At 53.5% G+C, this 20,579-nt stretch overlaps 1 protein-coding gene across 4 annotated transcripts; it reads left to right on the forward strand.

The window, feature by feature from the left end:
* The first annotated feature begins 54 nt into the window (after window positions 1-54).
* On the forward strand, window positions 55-20,117 carry RSPH1 (radial spoke head component 1). Of its 4 annotated transcripts, none has more exons than XR_001181058.2 (10): window positions 55-205; window positions 2,407-2,520; window positions 2,625-2,730; window positions 8,529-8,646; window positions 9,155-9,290; window positions 13,138-13,209; window positions 15,635-15,797; window positions 16,590-16,733; window positions 18,059-18,232; window positions 19,457-20,117. XR_001181058.2 is itself a non-coding variant. In XM_013061348.2 (9 exons), the coding sequence occupies exons 1-9, from the start codon at window positions 152-154 to the stop codon at window positions 19,507-19,509; spliced, it is 960 nt and encodes a 319-aa protein (XP_012916802.1). In that variant the 5' UTR covers window positions 56-151; the 3' UTR covers window positions 19,510-20,117. The 4 variants fall into 4 exon arrangements, 2 of the variants coding, with proteins under 2 accessions (XP_012916802.1, XP_004762279.1); XR_001181059.2 differs by having other exon boundaries at window positions 18,059-18,222; XM_013061348.2 differs by lacking the exon at window positions 18,059-18,232 and having other exon boundaries at window positions 56-205.
* The last annotated feature ends 462 nt before the right edge of the window (window positions 20,118-20,579 follow it).

The raw sequence follows: 20,579 nt of genomic DNA on the forward strand, positions 1-20,579 counted from the left end.
CCCCTCCGGCCCGCTCCCGGGCGCCCGCGCCAGGGGGGAGGCGGGGCGGACCTCGTCTCCATGGCGACGGCGGACGCGGCGGTGCGGGCGGCGGGGACCTACCGACTGGAGACGCGCTGGTGGCGGCGAGGACCGAGACCGGGGCGAGGGCATGTCGGACTTGGGCTCGGAGGAGTTGGAGGAGGAGGGAGAGAATGACCTTGGGGTGAGCGCTCCGGGGGCGGGGGGCTTCCCGGGCGCCCCGCGGAGGCCAGCCGGGGACCGGGACCGCACCGGCCACCGCCGCGCCGCGCCGGGACGTTGGCGATGGAAGGTGCCCCGCTGACGTCCTCTTGCCACATCCCTCCTCGCCGCCTCCTCCCTCCGCATCCCGCCTCCCGTTAAAGGCGAAGACTTCCCAGTCCAGCCTCTGGGAACATCCCCTGCCTGCTGCTGGTCTCCATCCGGGCGCCCTCCGAGGCGGCGGGTCACTCCGCTCTGGCGAGCCCGCAGGGCGCTGGGTCCTGCCCTGGAGCCTGCGCCTCAGGATCAAGGGGGTGGAGGGAAGGGCTTCGCGGGGTCCTTCGAGAGATGCGAGGGGCTCTCAGCGAGGCTTCCACCCTGGAAGCCTGGAATCCTATGGGCTCTCTCCGCTCTTGTGGGAGCTGACCCAGGTCACTGGACTAGTTCCCGGTGCAGGCAGCAGAGAGTCGGTGCTGGGTGCCTGGCGTCCGGGCGGGAGCCGGGCTCTGCGTGGGCATAGATGGATGTCCCCAGACTAATCACTCTACCCCACAGGGTGACTGTCTCCTGGCCGACAGGTGGGAACCCCAGCCACGGTGTGTGTGCTCGGGGTACAGAGTGGAGACAGTTTCAGAATTAGCTGAAAAACCTACCACTTCGGCTGTGATAGATGCTCAGAACTTTTTTGCTCACTGGGTGTGCCCACCTCCCAGCTTCTGTCCTGGTCACTGCTCAAGACTAGCCCCTCTAGGGGTGGAGCCACCCGGCCAGTAGGATGGCTGGAAGCCAGGAATCCACGCTCCCCAGACAGCCAGCAGCTCGTGCTAAAAAGAGGACAAACCACAGTGCTTTACCCTCCAGCATCCCCGGGGCATTGAGGCCCAGGTGGGGACATCTCCTGACACACCCACCCTCCTCTCTTGTGTCTGTTTCCCCACCTCCTTTGTTGGTTTCTCAGAGGACGCTTTTAAAACATCACTTGCTCAGAGTCTGTTTCTGGGGGAACCCATTCTTCAGCATCTGCCCCGTAAGACTTCGAACTTGTCCCCTCAGGTAGCCCTGGTGATTTGTAACTCTTTTGTGCCCATAACTTTAGCTTTGAATCACAGCTGGGGTCATTTTAGAGTCCCCTCCCCCATTCGGTCACTCCCGTCGGGTGCCCTGGGAGGTCTTCTGAGCGAAGTGGAGAGCTTTTTACACATTTTGATTTCGACTAACCCTGAAACAAATTAGTAAGGTCACACATGTTTACCTTCCGTTCTGAGCATGGATTTCTGAGCTAGACAGATTTGCCTGGGCAAAGGCAGACCGCAGATGGTTTTTTCCCCACGTCCTAGTCGTATGTCTGAGCTGGTGGTGCCCTCTTTGCAGACACCACTCTGTGTCAAACCGTTACTCTGTGCCTTTGCCCTTTTATTATGTATATGTTCACTCTGCACTCATGGTTAGGGGCTTGAGGAATGTTTATTTGCTGAAGGGTAGGAGAAAATAGGTGAATTACAAACCTGTATTAGTTTTTTTTTTTAGTTGATTTACTTGTAAGTTACATAATTATTTCCATGTTAGTCTACGAGTGTTTGAAACTCGAGTCTCTCTCTGAGGAGTTGAAACTTGATAACGAGATTAACTAAGTGGAGTTAGGGACACTTGTGACAGCTGAGCCCTGGTCCTTATCTTCCCCTGTGGCTTCCTGTCCCGCGGGCGCCCCCATGGTGAAAGGGGTCCTGAGGCCACAGCAGCCCTGGAGATCCTTGGAGGAAGAGGTGTTTTTTTTGCATTTTGAGTCCTGGATTATTGGAGGAAGGAACAGGGAGGTATTCCTAATGTGGCTTGAGGCCATGCCACCGGCATCTGTTACTTCATGCCTGTTCCCACAGAGAACACAATTAGGAGCGCCTCGTGTTTCCCGCAGTTTGTCGATTTTGCTCACAGGGCAGAGGATTATCATGATCAGTTGCAAACTCAGATGCTGGAGAGAGCGAGGGAGGCTTCCACCCTTGACAGGTCCCAGGATATCACCTTAGACCAAGGCTCCACATCGCCCAGGTGTGGTTTCCTACCTCACCTGTCAGACGGGGCTGAAGACTGGGACGGATTCCATGAAATATTACTTACGAAAACGCTGAACGCATCCTTAGTGATTAATACGCAGTAGCTGTCCTTGTCCCTGTCTCTTCTGCCCAGGAGTACGAGGGGGAGCGGAATGAGGCAGGTGAACGGCACGGACACGGGAAAGCAAGACTGCCCAACGGGGACACGTATGAAGGCAACTACGAACACGGGAAAAGACATGGCCAGGTCAGAACAGGTGCCTTCAGGGGCTAGATTTCTCCAGTTACTATTCTGGTGGTGACCCCGGAACACAGGAATGATACGAATCGTATATAATCGATGTGTTTCAGGGTGTCTACAAGTTTAAAAATGGTGCTCGGTACATGGGAGAATACGTTCAAAATAAAAAGCATGGTCACGGCACTTTCATATACCCAGATGGCTCAAGATATGAAGGTAAGACGTGCTCACAAAGCAGATGTTTGTGTTGTAAAGTTGATGTGTGGGGTTGAGCTTGTCGTGGTCGCTGAGCTGCGTGAGGGAGCTTCGAGTCCTCCAGATCAGTCAGTCACTCAATAAACACAGCTGTGCTCCTAGGTTCACGGGGTTGACGCAGAGACCAGAGAGGCCTGTAATGAACGGACCGGCGGCTGCCCCTGCAGCCAGCACAGCTGTGAGCCCGTGTGCTCAGTACCAAAAGCAAGGGAGGCTGTGGGGGAGCACAGGCGTCTGGGGGCTGGACCCTTGACCTCAGATACTCAGTCCTTTCAGCCTCTTGATGTTGACTTGCTGCTTCCCTTTCTGGCCAGTCCCTCTTCTGACGAACACGTGGTTTCTTTAGACCTGGTGGCTCCTTCGTTGAAGGCCGCTGGTCTGGAAGACACATCTGGAAGACATGTCTGCCACGATTTCTTTTTTTTTTTTTAAGATTTAATTTATTTATTTGACACAGAGAGATCACAAGTAGGCAGAGAGGCAGGCAGAGAGAGAGGGGGAAGCAGGCTCCCAGCGGAGCAAAGAGCCCGATGCGGGGCTTGATCCCAGGACCCTGAGATCATGACCTGGGCCGAAGGCAGAGGCTTTAACCCACTGAGCCACGCAGGCACCCCTTGCCACAATTTCTTACCTGCCAATGTTATGCGGGAGGGAAATTCTTGTTCCCTTATTTCCAAGAACCCCACGGCTGCCCCCACACACCGTCATCACCCGGTGTGACTACCATGTTGATCTGATCCCAATGAGGGATGAGCCCGGGAAGACAGACAAGTGGGGAGTGGGTGTGAGCCCTCAAAACTATGCAGGATTCTGTGTTCTGGACTTTTCCTGGGAAGAACATATCCAGTTTTCATCAGATTTCCCAGGGGAGCTATGACCGCATCCCTGGAGCCGTGGTGACAAGCCGTGGTGAGCTTGTGTAGGGAGCCTCAGTGCTCGCTGTCCCAGCTCTCTGGTCTGCAGCGTGAGGAGTGAACACGGGGAACCGTGCCCGGTGGACGGCGAGCTCTCAGTACGTGTCCGCCGGCAGCATCGCCTCCCGGTGCGGACATGTCCTTCGGCGCGAGCCCGAGCTGCCTCCCTCATCACCGAATGAAAGTAGAACCAAGGAATTCTGAACCAGAGGTTCTGCTAGAGTCCGAGAGCCAGGGGAGGCCTACCTGCGTTGGTCGTGTTAGAGAGGAATTTCTGCTCTGTTTCCTATTTCTTAGAGGGCTTATCGCAGAAGGAACACCATCTGCTTTTTAAATCAACTTGAAACAATTTAATTTAGAGTTTGATTTAATTCCTTCCAGACTTTTATGAACCTAATCTCATTGTTGTCATGTTTTATTTTAGTGTAGACGTTAATACAAGTGGAGCAACATGTAAATATGTAAAGAAGGTACTCAGAGTAAGGGATCGAAGGGGTTTTTTAAACGTGAAGATTAGCCAAAATGTAGACCTTCTTTGCCAACAGCCATGAATTATTGTGTCTCCATGTGGCTTTGTAGGTTAAAGTGTGCAGGGTGTGGTCACTGCTCAGAGATTTCTTCTTGGAGGTCAAAAGCTACAATGTTAATTTTAGCTCAGCCATTGAACAATCTTCTAGTCATAAAGTCCAAGTTAAGACATGGTTGAATTTTTCAAGACTGTGTGTTGGCCCACTGCCACCCTAAGGGACACAGAGTGGTTTTCTGCAGGTTATCAAGAGTACTCAGCCTCAGCCCGGGGTTGGGGGCACATTCCTGATCAACCCACTGAGCCTGATGGGGAGCCCAGGGACCAGCGGATACTCCTGGTTTGGGGGCCACTAGAGCAGTGGTAAAGTGGGGAATGAGGTTGGGGGGTGAGTGGGAGCCACTTTAGAGGGGCTTTCGGACCACTTCTCTGGACTGTGAGATGCAGAGACGGAAGGTCCACAAGGGCTTGGGAAAGGAGAGGGAACACCCCTCTCTAGGACCGGTCCTGTAACCAGCTGCAAGGAGCCAATAAAGATGAAGCTGTTTGGTCATGACAACGTGGAGAGACAAAACGATATGACTCAAAGTTGGCTTTTCTGGACGCTCTCAGTGGCCAGAGCCAGAAGAAGACATGAATGCATGGCCCTTGCTTGTGCAAGAGAGCACGATGTTGGAACCACGGAAATCGGGATCTTTGTTTCTGTCCTGCTGTGTGGCCTTGGGCAAGGTGCATGATCTCTCTGGGTTTTGGGTGGTGTCCCTGTAAAAATGTGTTTTGGTTATTACACATCCCAAAGGAGGTGACCAATGCAAAGACCCTAGCTGGCAGGAAGCACCCCCAGAGTGATGCCCCACCGATGTCAGCTCCCGTCTCATCCACGTTCTGCTGACCCGGCAGCGGAGGGAGCCAGCGGGGCAGACAGTGACTAACCTGCATCTTAGGTGGGCAGAGAGCTTCTTAGAAGGGCATTTCATTTTAATTATTTTTTAATATTATTTCTTAAAGATTTCATTTATTTATTTGCTTATTTATTTGAGAGAGGCAGAGAGAGCACGAGCACTTGCACACGAGCAGGGGTGAGGGGACAGAGGGAGAGGGAGAGAGAGAATCCCAAGCAGACTCTGAACCCAGTGTAGATAGAGCCTGATGCAGGGCCTGATCTCAAAACCCTGAGATCGTGACCCTGAGCTGAAATCAAGAGTCAGACAGTTAAACGACTTGAACCACCCACATGCCCCAGGGCATCTTGCTTTAAATGGTCTTTAATCCCCAGAGCTGCAGACCCGGGAGCCCTAGAAGCCTGGGGATAGCGACAGGATGGACGCACGTGGAGAGCTTTGTAAGGGGACGGTGCTCTCCTGGAGGAAAACCAACACAGACCACCAGCCAGCCAACTGTGGAGTTCCTCCCGAGCAGAAATGTAGCTGAAAACGCTCTGGTGACGAGATGGAGAATGATGAGAAAGTACAGAGTTAGGGGTTGGAAGGCTGAGCAACGAAGTGCACGGTTAAAGCAACAGCAACACAGCTTCTCAGTGGCATGCGTGTATAAAGGGAAACCTGGCCCGCGGTGTTAAAGACCTGCTCCAGGCGGCGACCTTTCCCTCACTTAGCTCCCTCACGTCACCACTTCCTGCCACCCGGTTACCATCTGCTGGGCAGGATTGCGAACACCTTATTTGTTCAGTAAACCAGGATTTTTATTTTATTTTTATTTTTTTTAAAGGTTTTATTTATTTACTTGACAGACAGAGACCACAAGTAGGCAGAGAGGCAGGCAGAGAGAGGAAGGGAAGCAGGCTCCCCGCCGAGCAGAGAGCTCGATGCGGGGCTTGATCCCAGGAATCTGGGATCATGACCTGAGCTGAAGGCAGAGGCTTTAACCCACTGAGCCACCCAGGAGCCCCTAAACCAGGATTTTAAAAAAATTTCTGCACTGCCTTGAAGTTTGGTGCCTTTGCAATTTAATTATTTTCTTTCTTTCTTTCTTTCTTTTTTTTTTTTTTTAAAGATTTTATTTATTTAAGAGAGAGAGAGAGCATGCACAAGCAGGGGGAGGGGCAGAGGGAGAGGGGGAAGCAGACTCCCCGCTGAACAGGGAGCCCGATGCGGGACTTGATCCCAGGACCTTGAGATCATGACCTGAGCTGAAGGCAGAGGCTTCACTGACTGAGCCCCCCAGGCGCCCCCCCCTTTCCTCCCTCCCTCCCTGCCTGCCTTCCCGTATGTCTATTTATTTATTAGCAAGAGAGACCGAACATGGGGGAAGAGACGTAGGGAGAGGGAGAGAGAATCTCAGGCAGACCCCACTGAGCACAGAGCCCGTCGGACAGGGTGCTCCATCCCACGACCCTGAGATCACGACCCGACCTCAAATCAAGAGTCAGATGCTCAATTGACGGAGACACCCAGGCGCCCCTGTAATTCAATTTGTTTCTTGAAGATTTTCTGTGAAGTGCTCACTACATTGTTCTCGACACGCTGCCCTGGAGACCAGCTGTAATGGCCGAGAGAAGAGGAGGGAACCGTTTTGTCATGGTCTTTTTGGGTGAAGAAACCAAGTGATGTCTTGGCCTCCCGGGGCTCTGTTGCTTGGCTCTGAGCGCTCCCACGCGCCAGCTCGGGGCCACTCGTCCCCAGCCCCGTGCGCAGTCCAACCTTGGCCGCAGTGGGAATATTTACAACACAGAAGCGCCTCTGCTGCACATCTGCCCTCCTCCTCCTCCTCCTCTTAAACTGGTAATTTACCGGGACACAATGGCTCCTTGAAAGCCGAGTCCTGCAGGACTCCTGCACCCTCTCTCTATCCTCAGGGCGACTTCAGGTTCGAGCCCCTGTGTTTGCTGAGTTATTTCAGTGTGGGGCTTCTCCGTCACCCTCGCTCATGCTGTTCCTGACACACGTCACACCTCTTCCCTCACTCACGCCGGTTCCCGCCGCCTCCTCTCTGGGCTGTCAGCTGTGGGTCCGCCCCGCACGTGGGGGGCGGGGGGCAGGCTCCCCCAGGTCAGCGCTCTTGGAGCTGCTGCTTGTCCGTCTCAGAGTGCTCGAGGCCTTGTGGAGCTGGTAGGGAAAACGTGGGGCTGTGCCCTTCCGTCCATCCGTTGCTGTGGATGAACATGGGGTTCACGTCGCGTAAACACGTATTTCCTGGACGATCCACATGTCCTCGGCGTGCTGTGTCTTCTTCCTCTTGAAGGGGAAGCAGAGCCCGTTCTCCTGTAAGCCAGAATCTTATGCAAGTCTTGGGGGCTCTCTTTAAGGAAAAGAACATAAGATTGGCATACATGTGAATGTTCATTTGTAATAAAAAATCAAAATAAAATGCCACGACTGTTATAAAATCCGAGGACTTAACAAACAGAAGTTTAAAAATTCATGCCTGACATGGCTGTCACACACCTTTTCCTTGTCTGTCTAGCTATAATGGAATGTCTCTCTGACTGCAATTCTGTAGATAGGGAATTCTATCTTTTGTCTTTGATCAGAAATTGATGAAAATTCATTTTTTAAAAATTATGCATAGTCTAGAAAAGCGTCATTCCAGGTAACAACTTGTTATTAGCAACGCCACGTGCCTTTTTAGGAGAGGGGTCAACCTCAGAAAACTCTTTAAGTTTCTTCCCTGTGTGAGCTGCAAGGTTGGAGGGTGTCGTAAGTCTCCTGGAGCGGAGATCCGTCCTCAAGGATCGACCTCATGCCCTAACTCGTTTGCTGTTGTCATTACGGTAGAGGTGTTGGGAATTTTATGATATTTTTGCCAGTTCCAGTATTTCTCAGCAAGGCAGCGGGAGATTCGCAGGAGGCGGCACGGGGGGAAGGAGGCAGGGGCGATCAGTGAGGGAAGAGTCCGGGCACAGGCAGGGGCTGGGAACGGTGCGGGGTCCACACCCTTGGAGCTGGTGTGCAGGTGGGGCACCCCGGGCACCCTGGCCGGGAAGGTGTGTCGGAGCGAGGTGATGAGGTGGGAGAGAGAGTGAGCTGCTGGGAGAGGTCGAGGCGGGGTCGGCAAGCCTGGGTGTTGTTGGATCGCGGAACTGTGCAAGCAGGGGTGCGGTGTAGGGAGAACTACAGGACCAAAGCCGGGTTTGAATCCTTGCTCTGCCACCGACCAGCGGGGATACCGGTTGTCGGCACACGCAGGTGACGGCGGCCCGTGTGTGTGCACCTGTCTAGACCTGCGTCCAGGAGGCCCTTGACTCAGTTTCCTTTAGCCAGCCGCCCACACCACGCCATCCAGCCAGAGGGGCGGGGGACAGAGGAGGGTCACAGAGGGAGGAGACAGCAGGTGAAGCCCGTCTTTCCCTTCTCACCCAGGGCCATCTTTTGTGTCGTCCCTTCCAGGGGAGTGGGCGGATGACCAAAGGCACGGTTACGGCGTCTACTACTACGTCAATAATGACACCTACACGGGGGAGTGGTTTGCTCACCAAAGGTTTGCGTTCTCTCTTCCGTTCTGTACACTTGTTTATGTAACGAGAATATGACGACGTCTTATTATGAGGCGGAATCATGACAAAAACCCATTAGCCAACTCTGCCAGGCGGTCCAAACCCTTCAAGGCTTTCAGGTGGGCACTCCAGATGTGACATGACTGGGCAGGTACAGATGTGTGGGGAGAATACTCGGTCCTTCATTCAGAGCCCCCGGGGCGAGGGGGCCACAGAAGTACCCACCTGGGGACAGAGCCACAGAGCCTCCTGGGAGCATTGCTTCTTTCCCACGTGACCCGAATGATATGCAGGAAGGGCATCGGGAAGGGTGTCGCTGTCCAGCACGCGATGCCCCTCCCATGCATGGGCACACAGAGCAGGCGCGTGCTTTGATGGAGGCACAGACAGAAAAGCCAAGGATAGGCCACCCTCAATTTAAATGTCTGTCCTGTAAACCTGGAAGGCTTTCCACTGTGCGGGGAGACTGCATGTTCTTTCTGTCTTTACCAGGCACGGGCAAGGCACCTATTTCTACGCAGAGACGGGCAGTAAGTACATAGGTACCTGGGTGAACGGACAGCAAGAGGGTGCGGCCGAACTCATTCACCTGAACCACAGGTACCAGGGCAAGTTCTTCAACAAAAACGTAAGTCGGTGGGAAACGAAGCGCGCCCTCCTCCCCCGTCTGCGTAAATATGTGACCGTAGAATCCTAAAAACTCAGGGAACCCTCCAACCCCTCCAAACACAGGGAGGGGGCAGCTGTGCCTCTCCCCAAGTCTCTGCTGCCTACAGACGGCAGAGTGGAGGGCACCTGGTTCTTTTCTCTGCGTCTCAGTGAACCCCCACTCTACCCGGCCGGGATCCAGCCCATCCTTATAAAGTGGAGGGGGGGGGGTCCCTTCTCCCATAGGTGCTCCTCATGGGTAGGTCAGATGTGAGACATTTCCCGTGCTTGTGAGCATGTGGGTGTTCGGACATCCTTTGCCCTGGGGGGCACGCGCTGCAGCGCCGGGTCGGCGGACCCACAAGCTTCTTTCTTGCCGCAGGCTAGTCCGTCCGCCCTGGACGCGGGCTTGCGTGGGAAGGTGTGGCCAGTCCGCAGGGCTCATAATTGGTCGATTCTGTTGGAGGGCTCCGTGGTTGTGGGGGCCCCGCTGGGACACAGAGATGCCCTGCTCCTTCGGCCCTCCCCCCACACTTCAAGCCAGCGTGGCCAGAAACGTCCCCTGAAGAGTTTGCAAAGCAAGTTAAAGGCATTAGAAGTTGACACAGAGAGAGGCGCCTGGGTGGCACAGCTAGTTAAACATCTCACTCTTGGTTTCAACTCAGATTGTGAACTCAGGGTCGTGAGATCGAGGCCCAGGGCAGGCTCTGTGCTCAGCGGGGGGGAGGGGGGGGTGGTGTGTCTGCTTGAGATTCTCTCCCTCTCCATCTGCCCCTCTCTCTCTCTCAAATAAATAAATAAATAAATAAATCTTTAAAAAAGAAGTTGGGTGCAGGGAATATTGAACTAATATTATGAAACCACCTTGGACTCTCTTAAAACTTAGTTTTCACTGACATAAAATTCATTCCCTGACTTACAGATTCTACTTTTAAGTCTTTGTAAAGCAGCATCATTCTCCCCAAATCCATGCATTGCATATGTAATTCTCAGGAAAATTCTCCCGGGATGCTTTTCAGCACGGGGAGCTATGTGGAGGGAACAAGAATTTGACGAAAGTTCATTGGGAAAATCAACAAACCTAGACTCCTCTGGAGAAGGAGAGCTTTGGTCTGCTGGTTAGTGAGACCTGTGCACATGGCACACAAGTCCAGTGGGCCGTTGAACAATGCAGGGGTAGGGGCACGGATCCCTGACCCCCGCACAGTCAGAGATCCACACAGGACTTTGACTCCCCCAAAACTTCACTACCAAGAGCATGCTGTGGACGGGAAACCTTACCAACAAGCCTTACCAACAAGATAAACAGTCATTAACACACACTGGTATGTTTCGGGGGCTATACACTGTATCCTCACAAGAAAGTCAGCCACATACTTTGTATCTATACTAGATACTGTATTCTTATAATAAGGTAAGCTGGAGGAAAGGAAATGTTATTAAGAAAATCATTAGGGGGGCACCTGGGTCGCTCAGTGGGTTAAAGCCTCTGCCTTAGGCTCAGGTCATGATCTCGGGGTCCTGGGATTGAGCCCCGCATTGGGCTCTCTGCTTAGCAGGGAGCCTGCTTCCCCCACCCCCACCGCCTGCTGCTCTGCCTACTTGTGATATCTGTCTGTCAAATAAATTAAGAAAATCTTTAAAAAAATTATTAGGAAGAGAAAACATATTTATAGTGCTACTCTGTATTGAAAAAAAAAAAAATCCGCATGTAAAGGGACCCGTGCAGTTAAGACAAGCATTGTTCAGGGGTCAGCTGTCCGTTCCAATTGAAATGTCCCCAGACACCCAGCCCTTTCTCCACGCGTACATACAGCATGAGGGCTGTCACTGTATAAAATAGGATCACATTATATCCGGACACGAAAATAGGCACAGAGACCTCGATCTTTTTGCTCATTTGGGAATATTTACGTAGGTTAGACACGGCCATTGCTGAGTTTACAAATATTGACATTTTGAATCATGATTGATATCACCAGCTGCCCAAAAGAGCTGTGCTAGTTTACACTCTGGTGAGCAGACTCTGAGATCTTCTGTCATACATTCTCCAACATTGGGTATCACCAGTCTTTAATGTTTTTGCAACTCCGATGGATAAAAAATGTCTTGTGGTTTTAATGTGCATTTCCCCGATTCCTAGTGAAGTCCAGCATCTTTACGCACTTCTGCTCCTGGTTCTACTACCTTCCTCGGAGATTACCCGTTCATATCCTTGCCGACAAGTTATTAGAACGTACTTCAAACTTTTGATAATTGCAACTGAGCTACCAGGTTGGAGAAATACAGATCATGAAGCAGATTAGAAAGTCTAGGGACAGATGTAAGTGCATACGGCAAATTAGCTCCTGAAAAGGGCATCATTTAAATTAATGAGGACATGATGGGGAGAAGTCGAGGAGTGGTGCTCAGACAACTTAATAACGAAACGAAGAAAAACAAAGTCCGTTTGACATCCAGCACGAGGTGAAGACACACTCTAGAGGGAGCACAGGTTTAAATGTAAACAAAACCACATATAGAAAAAAAAATAGGTAAATGTTCATTAACTTTGAAATGAAGAAAGAGGACTTTCTAAGCAGAAATATAAAGGAAAACCCAACAGATTTTTGCTTGCTAAAAATAATCCCTTATTGATTAGAATATGCTTTAAAGAAAGTTTAAGAGATAAATGACCAGTGGGGTTAGGATGTTTGTAAGATTTAGTACGCATACCTAAAGCATTTGCATCAGTCAGTGGGATTTTAAGTGGTCAAAAATGTTGAAAAAAATCCAACCCTACTTATAACTTAAAGATGTGACTTAATGATGAGTCCTGTTACTTATATACTCAAAAAATGTAAAGATAGAGCAAAATGTTGATGCCCAGGAGAAGCAAGGGTTACTGACAAAGGGCTCTTAAGTGTTGTTGTGGGAAGGAGGATCATTAGAGCCTCATTCTGGTGAATATATAACAAAATAGGTGTGTCCATATATTTTGTGAGTATATATGTACACACTGTGTGTGTGTGCCAGAATTCCACCTCTGAAAACTTCGACTCCAAATACATCTCCCGCCATGGTCTCTGTCAAGGGATAGTGTCAGCACACCAAATATTAACAATAGTAGATGGGTAAAATAGATTACAATTCTTAAATGAAAGAAAACTGGAAAGAACTGGAATTGTGGAAGACCATTTGTGAATACGGGAATTCATTTATGCTGTGTTTCTAAGTAACAGCAGAGTATGAGTCGCTGGGTGTAATTACGGTCAAACGTCTATTTGGAAAAATCTAGGCACTAGAAATAAGGAATAAGGTTATAAAGACTATGTCACAATATATATTTTAAAAGATTTATTTATTTAGAAAGCAGCAGGGGGAGAGGCAGGGAGAGAGGGAGAGAATCTGAAGCAGGCTCCATGCCCAGCACAGAGCCCGAGGCAGGGCTCGATCTCATAACCCTGAGATCACCACCTGAGCCGAAATCATGAGAAGCCAGTCACTTAACCCACTGAGCCATCTGGGTACCCCAAGACCATGTTCCAATATTATTAACACTTCTATCTCTAGCTTGTTTGCCTGTGGGTATTGACTTCATGAACTTTTTGTAATAAATACATTACTTTTATGACAATGAAACTCAAGTTTAGGTAAGAAAGCAAACAGGCCCTATACCTGACAATTCCATTGGCCGTGAGTTCACAAAAGCCCTTTAACCCTCATCCGCTGTCTCGCTCCCCGCCTTTGGGATGGGTTTTGGTTTTCTGACATCCCCGTGGCATTTTGTGCTCCGGTGGGTACGCAACACTAAGTGTGAAGCCCTCTTGGTCTCTCTCTGCTCGCAGCCTGTCGGCCCTGGGAAGTACGTGTTTGATATCGGATGTGAGCAGCACGGGGAGTACCGTTTGACCGACGTGGTGAGTGGCAGAGTGCATACGGTTTCCTCTATCCGCGGGCCAAGGAGCTGCCCGGGCTGTTGAGCCCATGGATCCCATCAGATCACATGAAGTCATGCCAGCTCTCGGCCACGCTCATGTTGTCGTCCCCCTGTATGCATGTGCCTTGGTCCAGACCCAAATTTCCAGATCTGAGCAGTGTCACGTCACCGTTGCCACAGAAGCCCACATGCAGCTTGGGTCAGGAGCAGCAGCTGGCCCGGAGTCCAAGGGCTCTGGGCAGCGTCAGGCAGCAGGAGTGACGGCTGGCATCTGTGGCTGTGGTGCCACCAAGCCTGTCCAGCGTCACACTTTTGACATGTGGCTTGTCCTGCCCACTTGTCTTTTTGCGCCTTCCCAGCACTCAGCGCTGTCGTGAATACCTGCTCCATGCCTCCCGGTTCACAGGAACTAGCCAGCGAACACTGTCACTACTAGGCACGTGTTTGTGCGAGCGTGTGCGCATGTGTGACTGCATGTGCGTGCGAACGTGCCTGTGGATTTCTTGTCATCATCTCCTGATCTACAGGAGATTTCATAAAATACCTTGGCACCCCCTTCCTCCCTGGGCATCACCCCCAGGCACATCCCGCCAGGACACCCCACGCCCAGGCCTGCCCTCGGCCCCTCTCCCCTGCTGAGTTCCTTCAGATCACTCTGCCAGAGGCTCTTTATTCTGTAGAGTAAATATCCATGCCCTCGGCAGTGGCCAGAATCCTCCGTGGGCTCACGGCAACCGGTCCCCTGGCCTCATGCCCCCCACTTACCTTCACCATCCTTTAGACCAGGGGCCACGGATTGTGGCAAGGGTCGGTTTCCTGGCAAACTACCCAGTTTGAAGTGTCCCAAATGCTTGATTCTGTTGCTAAAAATAGGCCTGACCCCAGCCCCAGCATCGTTTCGGCCTGGATTCCAGGACGTGCAGTGACTGAGGGAAGGGCTCCCAGAAGCCGAGGCATCTAGAGAAATGCGATGTGTCACCCCCTGCGGGCCACAGCTCCCCCCATTCCTGTCTGCGCCGTGCCCTCGGCGCATGCGGTCTAGAACTGCAAACACAGCTGAGCTGCGTGCTGAATCGTTAGATGGGCCAGCGATGGACCGGGTCCTTGCTGGTCTCTTCCTGGGGCCGGAAACCCCTCATGGGCCCCTGAAGGGACCTGCCAGCTCAACTTATTACACTGCTCCCACCGCCCCCCAAATCTGTCCCTTATAGCCTCGGTGACTGAGCCCTTATTGTGATTTGGGGAGCAGGCAGTTTTAGTCTCTTCGGGGAAAAGTTCTTAGAAGTCCGAACTGTAGGATGCTGGGGAGAAAGTAGAAAGAACACCCTAACACCTAAGTGGGGGGTGATATTGCCATAAGCTCCCAGAACTGCCCCGGTTCAGGAATAAGCCTGGGGAGGAACGCACAGCCCGGGGGTCTTGGTCTAGGGCTGCACTTGGACATTCTGGTATGACGCCCAGGGCTGTGATAAGCACAGAAACCAGGTGTCACAGCACACGGAAGATGGGAGATCTGAGCTCTAACGTCTGCTAGAAACGCAGGTGGTAGGGCCCCACCCCCGACGTCCCGACACAGGAGGTCCCACCCGTATTTTCACAAGCCCCTCGGGAACTCCGGTGCAGGCCTAGAGCACTGGCATCCCCCTTCGGAGGGGATGGAGCTCAGAAACTTGGAAACCAAGCCTTGTGGTTCTGAGTGACTCAGTGGAAGTGACAGACGGGTCTCTGTCCCACGTTGTCATCTGTATTATCCTCTGTGTAACAGTGGCAATCCCAGATATATTGATATTCAGATTTTTGGAAATGTACAGACGCAAAACCGGGAACAGGCTGGGACGCTCGGTCCGGTGGGCATATGCCGGCTGCTGCACAGCTGGAATTAGGCTCTTACAAAAGAGCCTGCGTGTAGAGGTGATCAGTTCTCCCTCGGCTGTCACGGGACTTCATTTCCCTCCAGAGTCCTTGATCCTAGATGCTTAGTGTTCAGGCCCTTGCACGCTGTCTGGTCGTCTTAGGATGCTCCCAGCCCTTTCCTCCCAGGGACGGGATACTAGCTATTGTACTAAAGAAGCTGTGATCGGGAAAATGCGACCGAGCAAACTGAAAGCCACACCCAGTCTCTGTCACTTCTTGAGGGCTCCAGAAGGTGGGAATGTCAAGTCTGGAAGCCGTTCACAGCAGAAGCGGGAGTGCACGCACGGGTGGGCGCCGTGCGGTGATGCTCGTCTGTGCCTCAGCCTAGTGCTTCCAAGACCCACCTTGGAGCCCAGATCACACCAGGGACAGCTGGCCACTGGCCTGACCACCGAGCCGTGCTGTCACGGTGGCCGAATGTCCCCGGCAGTAAGCATCCCACACCGAGTCTACACGCATGCAAGTAATTTTGTTTTTAAACTTACCAACAGGAAAGAGGAGACGAGGAGGAGGAGGAGGAGGCGACAATGATGACCGTGCTTCCGAGGTGGAAAGCCACCAAAATCACAGAGCTGGCTCTGTGGACCCCGACCCTCCCTGAGGAGCAGCCCCCTGCGGACGGGCCTGGTGCAGAAGAGGCTCTGGAAACCGAAGGTACGGGGCACCTCCGCGGTGCCGGCCCTGGGTACCCGCTTTGTGGACCTGGAACTCTGGGCCTGTTTTGTGTGCATGAAAATGTCGGGGGGTAGCCTGGGGGGTTGGGGCCTCCTGGCGGTGGAAGGGGGGGACGTGGGACGACCGGCTGGACGGACAACCTGGTTGGTTCCATGGGGAGCCTGGACCAAAGCCCACTGCCCTCGGTCAGGACTGGCTGTGGCTGTGGGCTCGGGCCAGGGCCGGCGCAAGCATCCAGGTGACAAGTCCTTCCTGAAGAGGGGGTGGCAGCAGCTGACCGTCCCCTGCCCCGTGCTCTTCCCGAGAAGGAGCCAAGGCGCCATTGGTGGTTGGAGAAGTTTGTACGGGGCACGGGTCCCAATGCGTTGGAGTTCCGACGGCTGGAGAGGACAGCCAGGGAGGGGACAGCCTCAGGCACGGCAGGGTCAGGCCTCCCCTCTCTGGTCTCTGCTTGTGGGCATCCCCTTCGCTTCGGAGAGCAATGTTCATCGACTCCATCAAATTGCCCCCGTCAGCTCTGGAACCCTGGGGAACAGACAGTGGCTTCTCAGTGGGAAGTAGGCCCCCCTCCCCCACCAAGCCTCTTGCCGAGATGGGGGATGTGTGCTCCAGCTCTGGACCTGATCGGGTGACGTCCAGCAGGAGTGGGGGTCCCCAGAGCGGGTGGCGGGCACCTTGTCGGCAGGAGGGAGTGGGCGCTGGCAGGTGAGGAAGCAGCTGAGACCCAGGCCCGCAGGCCACGTGACAGTGTTTCCTGTGGCTTCATCTCAGGCGGCGGGGAGCCCTCGGAGGAGGGCCAGGCTCTGGCCGATGGTTCCGAGGGGGAGACCGACTCCATGAGGCCTGGGGAGGACGACGGAGAAGGCAGCCGGGAGGAGGGCCGGGAGGACTTCCGCTATGACACCATCGACCAGGGTGAGCACGCCCTCGGGCCCAGGGAGGAGGAGGGCGCACCCTGGGAAGGGCTCTCGGGTTCTCCTGTCTTTGACCTTGGCCTCTGTGGGCTGCCCCGGGGACTGGGATGAGATCTCAGGGGCCGGCTGAGGACTCCTGCTGGGCTGTGGGATGTCCCACTCTCAGGCGCCCGGCCAGCCCCCTGTCGGTGGTGGGGACAGCCTGCAGCCCTGCAGGGTCTCTCGCTGTCTGTCGCGTGCTAACTATCTCCATTTTTACCAAAAGAGCAGCCTCAGGCTGAAGGGTCTTTCTAGAGATTTAGAATGCTGCTTCCTTTTTTAAATTTTTCTTTTTACCTGATTTTTACTGCTGTGGGATCCCAGCAGTCTGATCAGTGCTGGGAATCAGCCCCTTTCAAGTGGGTTTGAAGGGACCGTTAATCTCGAAGCATCTGTGAATGCAGGTCACAGGCCAGGGATGTGACCATCAGGCTGTTGGGGCTTCAGGTTCCTAGAGCCTTTGACAAGGTGCTGTGGGCAGCCTCAGAAGTTCAGAGAGGGCTTTCTTCTTGGAACTCAGTTCCTGTGTCTGGTTTAAGGCGGGCATCTCTGTGGTGCAGGACCCAGTGGTCTGGGAACCGCTGGCTCCATCCAGATGGTGGTTGCTGGGCCGGGGACCCCATGCAGGTTTGTTTGTTTCTATTGCAAATATAGAGCAAATGCCTGTTTTGGGGAAGACCTGTACTCCCCACTTTTTTTTTTTTTTTTTTCTTGAAGACGATCTCTGCACTAATGAACTCCTGGTAAAACAGGTTTCCATCCCCATGCGCTGGGCGCACATAGGGTCAGGCTTTGGTTGTCAAGTGAGACGAACCACTGCTGTAGTTGCACCAGAGAAGCCCATGCTGGCGGCTGGGCAGCCTGTGGCTTAGAGTGTGGGAGGCCTACGCCAGGCATGCCCGTTGGCAGCTGGGGGGCCTCTGGCTTGTACCCCTTCATCCCGCATTTATCCCCAGGGTCCTGAGGTTTGTGAGGATGGAGGAGGCCCTCATCTGCCGAGCAGGGACATGGCACGGGGATGCTCCATGCGGGGAGGCTGTGGCTGATCTGAGCACGTCTGGCGGTGGGGCGGGGGCACTGTGCTTGCCCTACCGGGGGGCCCTGGGCGAGACCTAGGGCCTGACAGTGTGTGGAGAATCGTTGACTTGACCGCTGTGTGCCTGCTCATGTGCCCGCCATGTGCCCACTCCTGTGGCCACCGTGTGCCTGCAGAATGACAGCCGTGTGTCTGCTGTGTGCCCACTGCGTGCCCGTGTGCCCGCTCATATGCCCTCCGTGTGCCTGCAGAATGACAGCCGTGTGCCGGCCGTGTGCCTGCTGTGTGCCCGCCGCGTGCCCGCTCATGTGACCGCCTAGTGTCTGCAGAATGACAGCCGTGTGCCTGCCGTGTGCCTGCAGAGGGAACCGTGTGACCACCGCTGACTGCTTTGCCCAGAACATGCACGGAGCAAGTACGGCCGCGTCAGTATTCCTGAGAGCAGGGCAGAGATGGGGAGGCAGGGACGGTGCTACCCACACCTTCCCGGGGAGATGCCAAAATGTCAGAGCGCCTTAAATGAACAACAGGCTGCAGTAAGCAACGGGCCTCGGAGGCACACATTTCATGCCAATAACAAAAACTTAAGATTTAACCCAATTCCTGCATCACGGCGGAGGGTCAGCCTACCAATCTCTTTTCCTCGCCTGCAGTGAGGGTTATAGGGTTTACTTACAATGAAAAATAACTCTCAGTTTCATGGCGCTTTTAAGGGAGCACCTTCCTGGAAGGCGGCAAGTCCTTGTCTTCCTTTGTACGGATGTAAGGGCCGAGCAGCGAAGCCCCACGTTCGCAGAGCTGGTGTGTATGGACAGCGCGTGCCGGCAAAGATCGTTCCTGAGCTCACCCTCACTTACCGGAATATTCTCAGCGTCGACTTTGGGTTTATCTTCTGCTCCGTTTATTGCTGGTGTCACAGGACTTTTTGGTCCCCTTAGCGTCTGTGGTTCTTGGTCACGCTGCCTCGAAGGATGAAAGGGTCGACCGGACGGAGGGTGGGGGGCAGCAAGCCAAGTTTATTGAGCGACAGTATAAAGCTCTCGGAGAGGGAGGGGGCCCGACAGAGTCGCCCTGGGAGTTTCTAAGTTTCGGGGTTTGGGGGCACTCTTCTGCGGAACGATCGTAAGCAATCAGGGTGAGCTGAGTCGTGCCAGTCAGGGCTCTGGTCACGTGTCCGTCCGACTATTAGGATGATATCCACGTGTTGATGATCTTTTTTTTGCTGACATTTGGGGTTTTAGGTTTTCGCTGCCTCTTGCCTGTGATATTGACAAATGCTTTGGGGTTAACCGTCTTATTTCAGGACATTTTGCCAAAATCACTTCAGCAAAGGCTATGAGGCAGAATGTTTGGTCCTGTCTAAGCTGCAAAACGGGGTGTCAGTGCTGTGTGATCTTAGCCGTCCTGACTCCGTATTTTCTTGTTGGGGACCCTGGCCCCGATTCCCTAACTGGCCAACTCACTCCTAACACTGGTACCAAAGAAAAACCATGAAAGTCGGTATAAGATAAAACTTAACACGGTATTTTTTTTGCCTGATATATGCTTACTATTTATAATATTATTCATTACAAAAGATCTGTTAGCACAGCATTTCAGCATAGAAAAAAGGAGTGTGGACTATATTCGTGCTTCTTTTCTCCCCGCAGGAATTGTTAGTTTTGAAGAAGAAGAAAATAAACAGTCGGAGCCACCGGAGTGAGCGGAAGCAAGCGGGAAGGATAGGAGATCGTGTCACAGAAACGCTCCGTTATAGGGCCCTCTGATGCTCCTCTGTTATTGATCTTTTCTATCAGTCGTTAAGTAGTGCACAGTATGAATAAATGTCTCCCTCCTCCTTTGTTTAAGGATGAGCCTCTGCGAGGTCTTTAAGCTGGGCCTCTCTGGGTGACCGGGCTGCGGTGGTGCAGCCCTGTTTTCTCCTGGGATCAAGGACAGGGTCACATACCCCTGACTCCGCAGGAGGCGGTTCACGGAGGTGGCCTTCTGGCTGAGCACGTACAGTGACTACTTGCCAAAGCTGCTCTCTCCAACCTCCCTCGGGAGAGCCACGGAGACACCTAGAAAGCAATCCCGTGCCCGAAACACCGCGGTGAATAGACTTAGGGCGGGGTGCCGGGGGGCGGGGCGGGCATCTGACTCTTGATTTCAGCTCCAGTCACGACCTTGGGGTTGTGGGGTTCAGCCCTAAGTTGGGCTCGATGCTGAGTGTAGAGTCTGTTCATTCCTCTGCTCCTCCCTCCCCCTGCCCCTGCCCGGGCACAAGGGCTCTCTCTCTCAAATAAATAAATAAAGTCTTAAAAAAATAAACTTCGGGCTCAGGCAAGTAACCATCAGCTGCCGTTGGCGGGGGCCCTCCTGCCTGTTCTACGGCTTCAGCCTCCCAGCGTGGATTTTGGGGGTCCCTGCGGATGGTTGAGGGCAGGGCTGCCCACGGACACGGCTCTGACCTCGTCAGTGCTGCACCTTCTTCAGGTCCTCCCGTGGGGGCTGGGGGGAGGGGCTGACGCTGTCCAGGCCCCTCCTCGGGGGCCCCGCACCACCCTGAAGACACGTGGCTCTGGAGGAGCCCCCCCCCCCCGTCTCCCGTCTCCAGCTTCACGTCCCCCATCTTCCTCTACCCCCAGAGTCGTTTGGAGGCCGGTGTCTTCAGTTCAGCCCAGAACGGTCTCTGTAGCTGGCGTGTCCAGCGTCACGTGCTGCGTCTATGGTCACGAGGTCCCAAAACATGGGGCCTTTTTAAGAACATCGCATCGTGAACACGGCGTCCGG

Source organism: Mustela putorius, unplaced genomic scaffold (assembly GCF_011764305.1).
Source record: "Mustela putorius furo isolate JIRA1106 unplaced genomic scaffold, ASM1176430v1.1 tig00000765_pilon_pilon_pilon, whole genome shotgun sequence".
NCBI classification, from domain to species: Eukaryota; Metazoa; Chordata; class Mammalia; order Carnivora; family Mustelidae; genus Mustela; species Mustela putorius.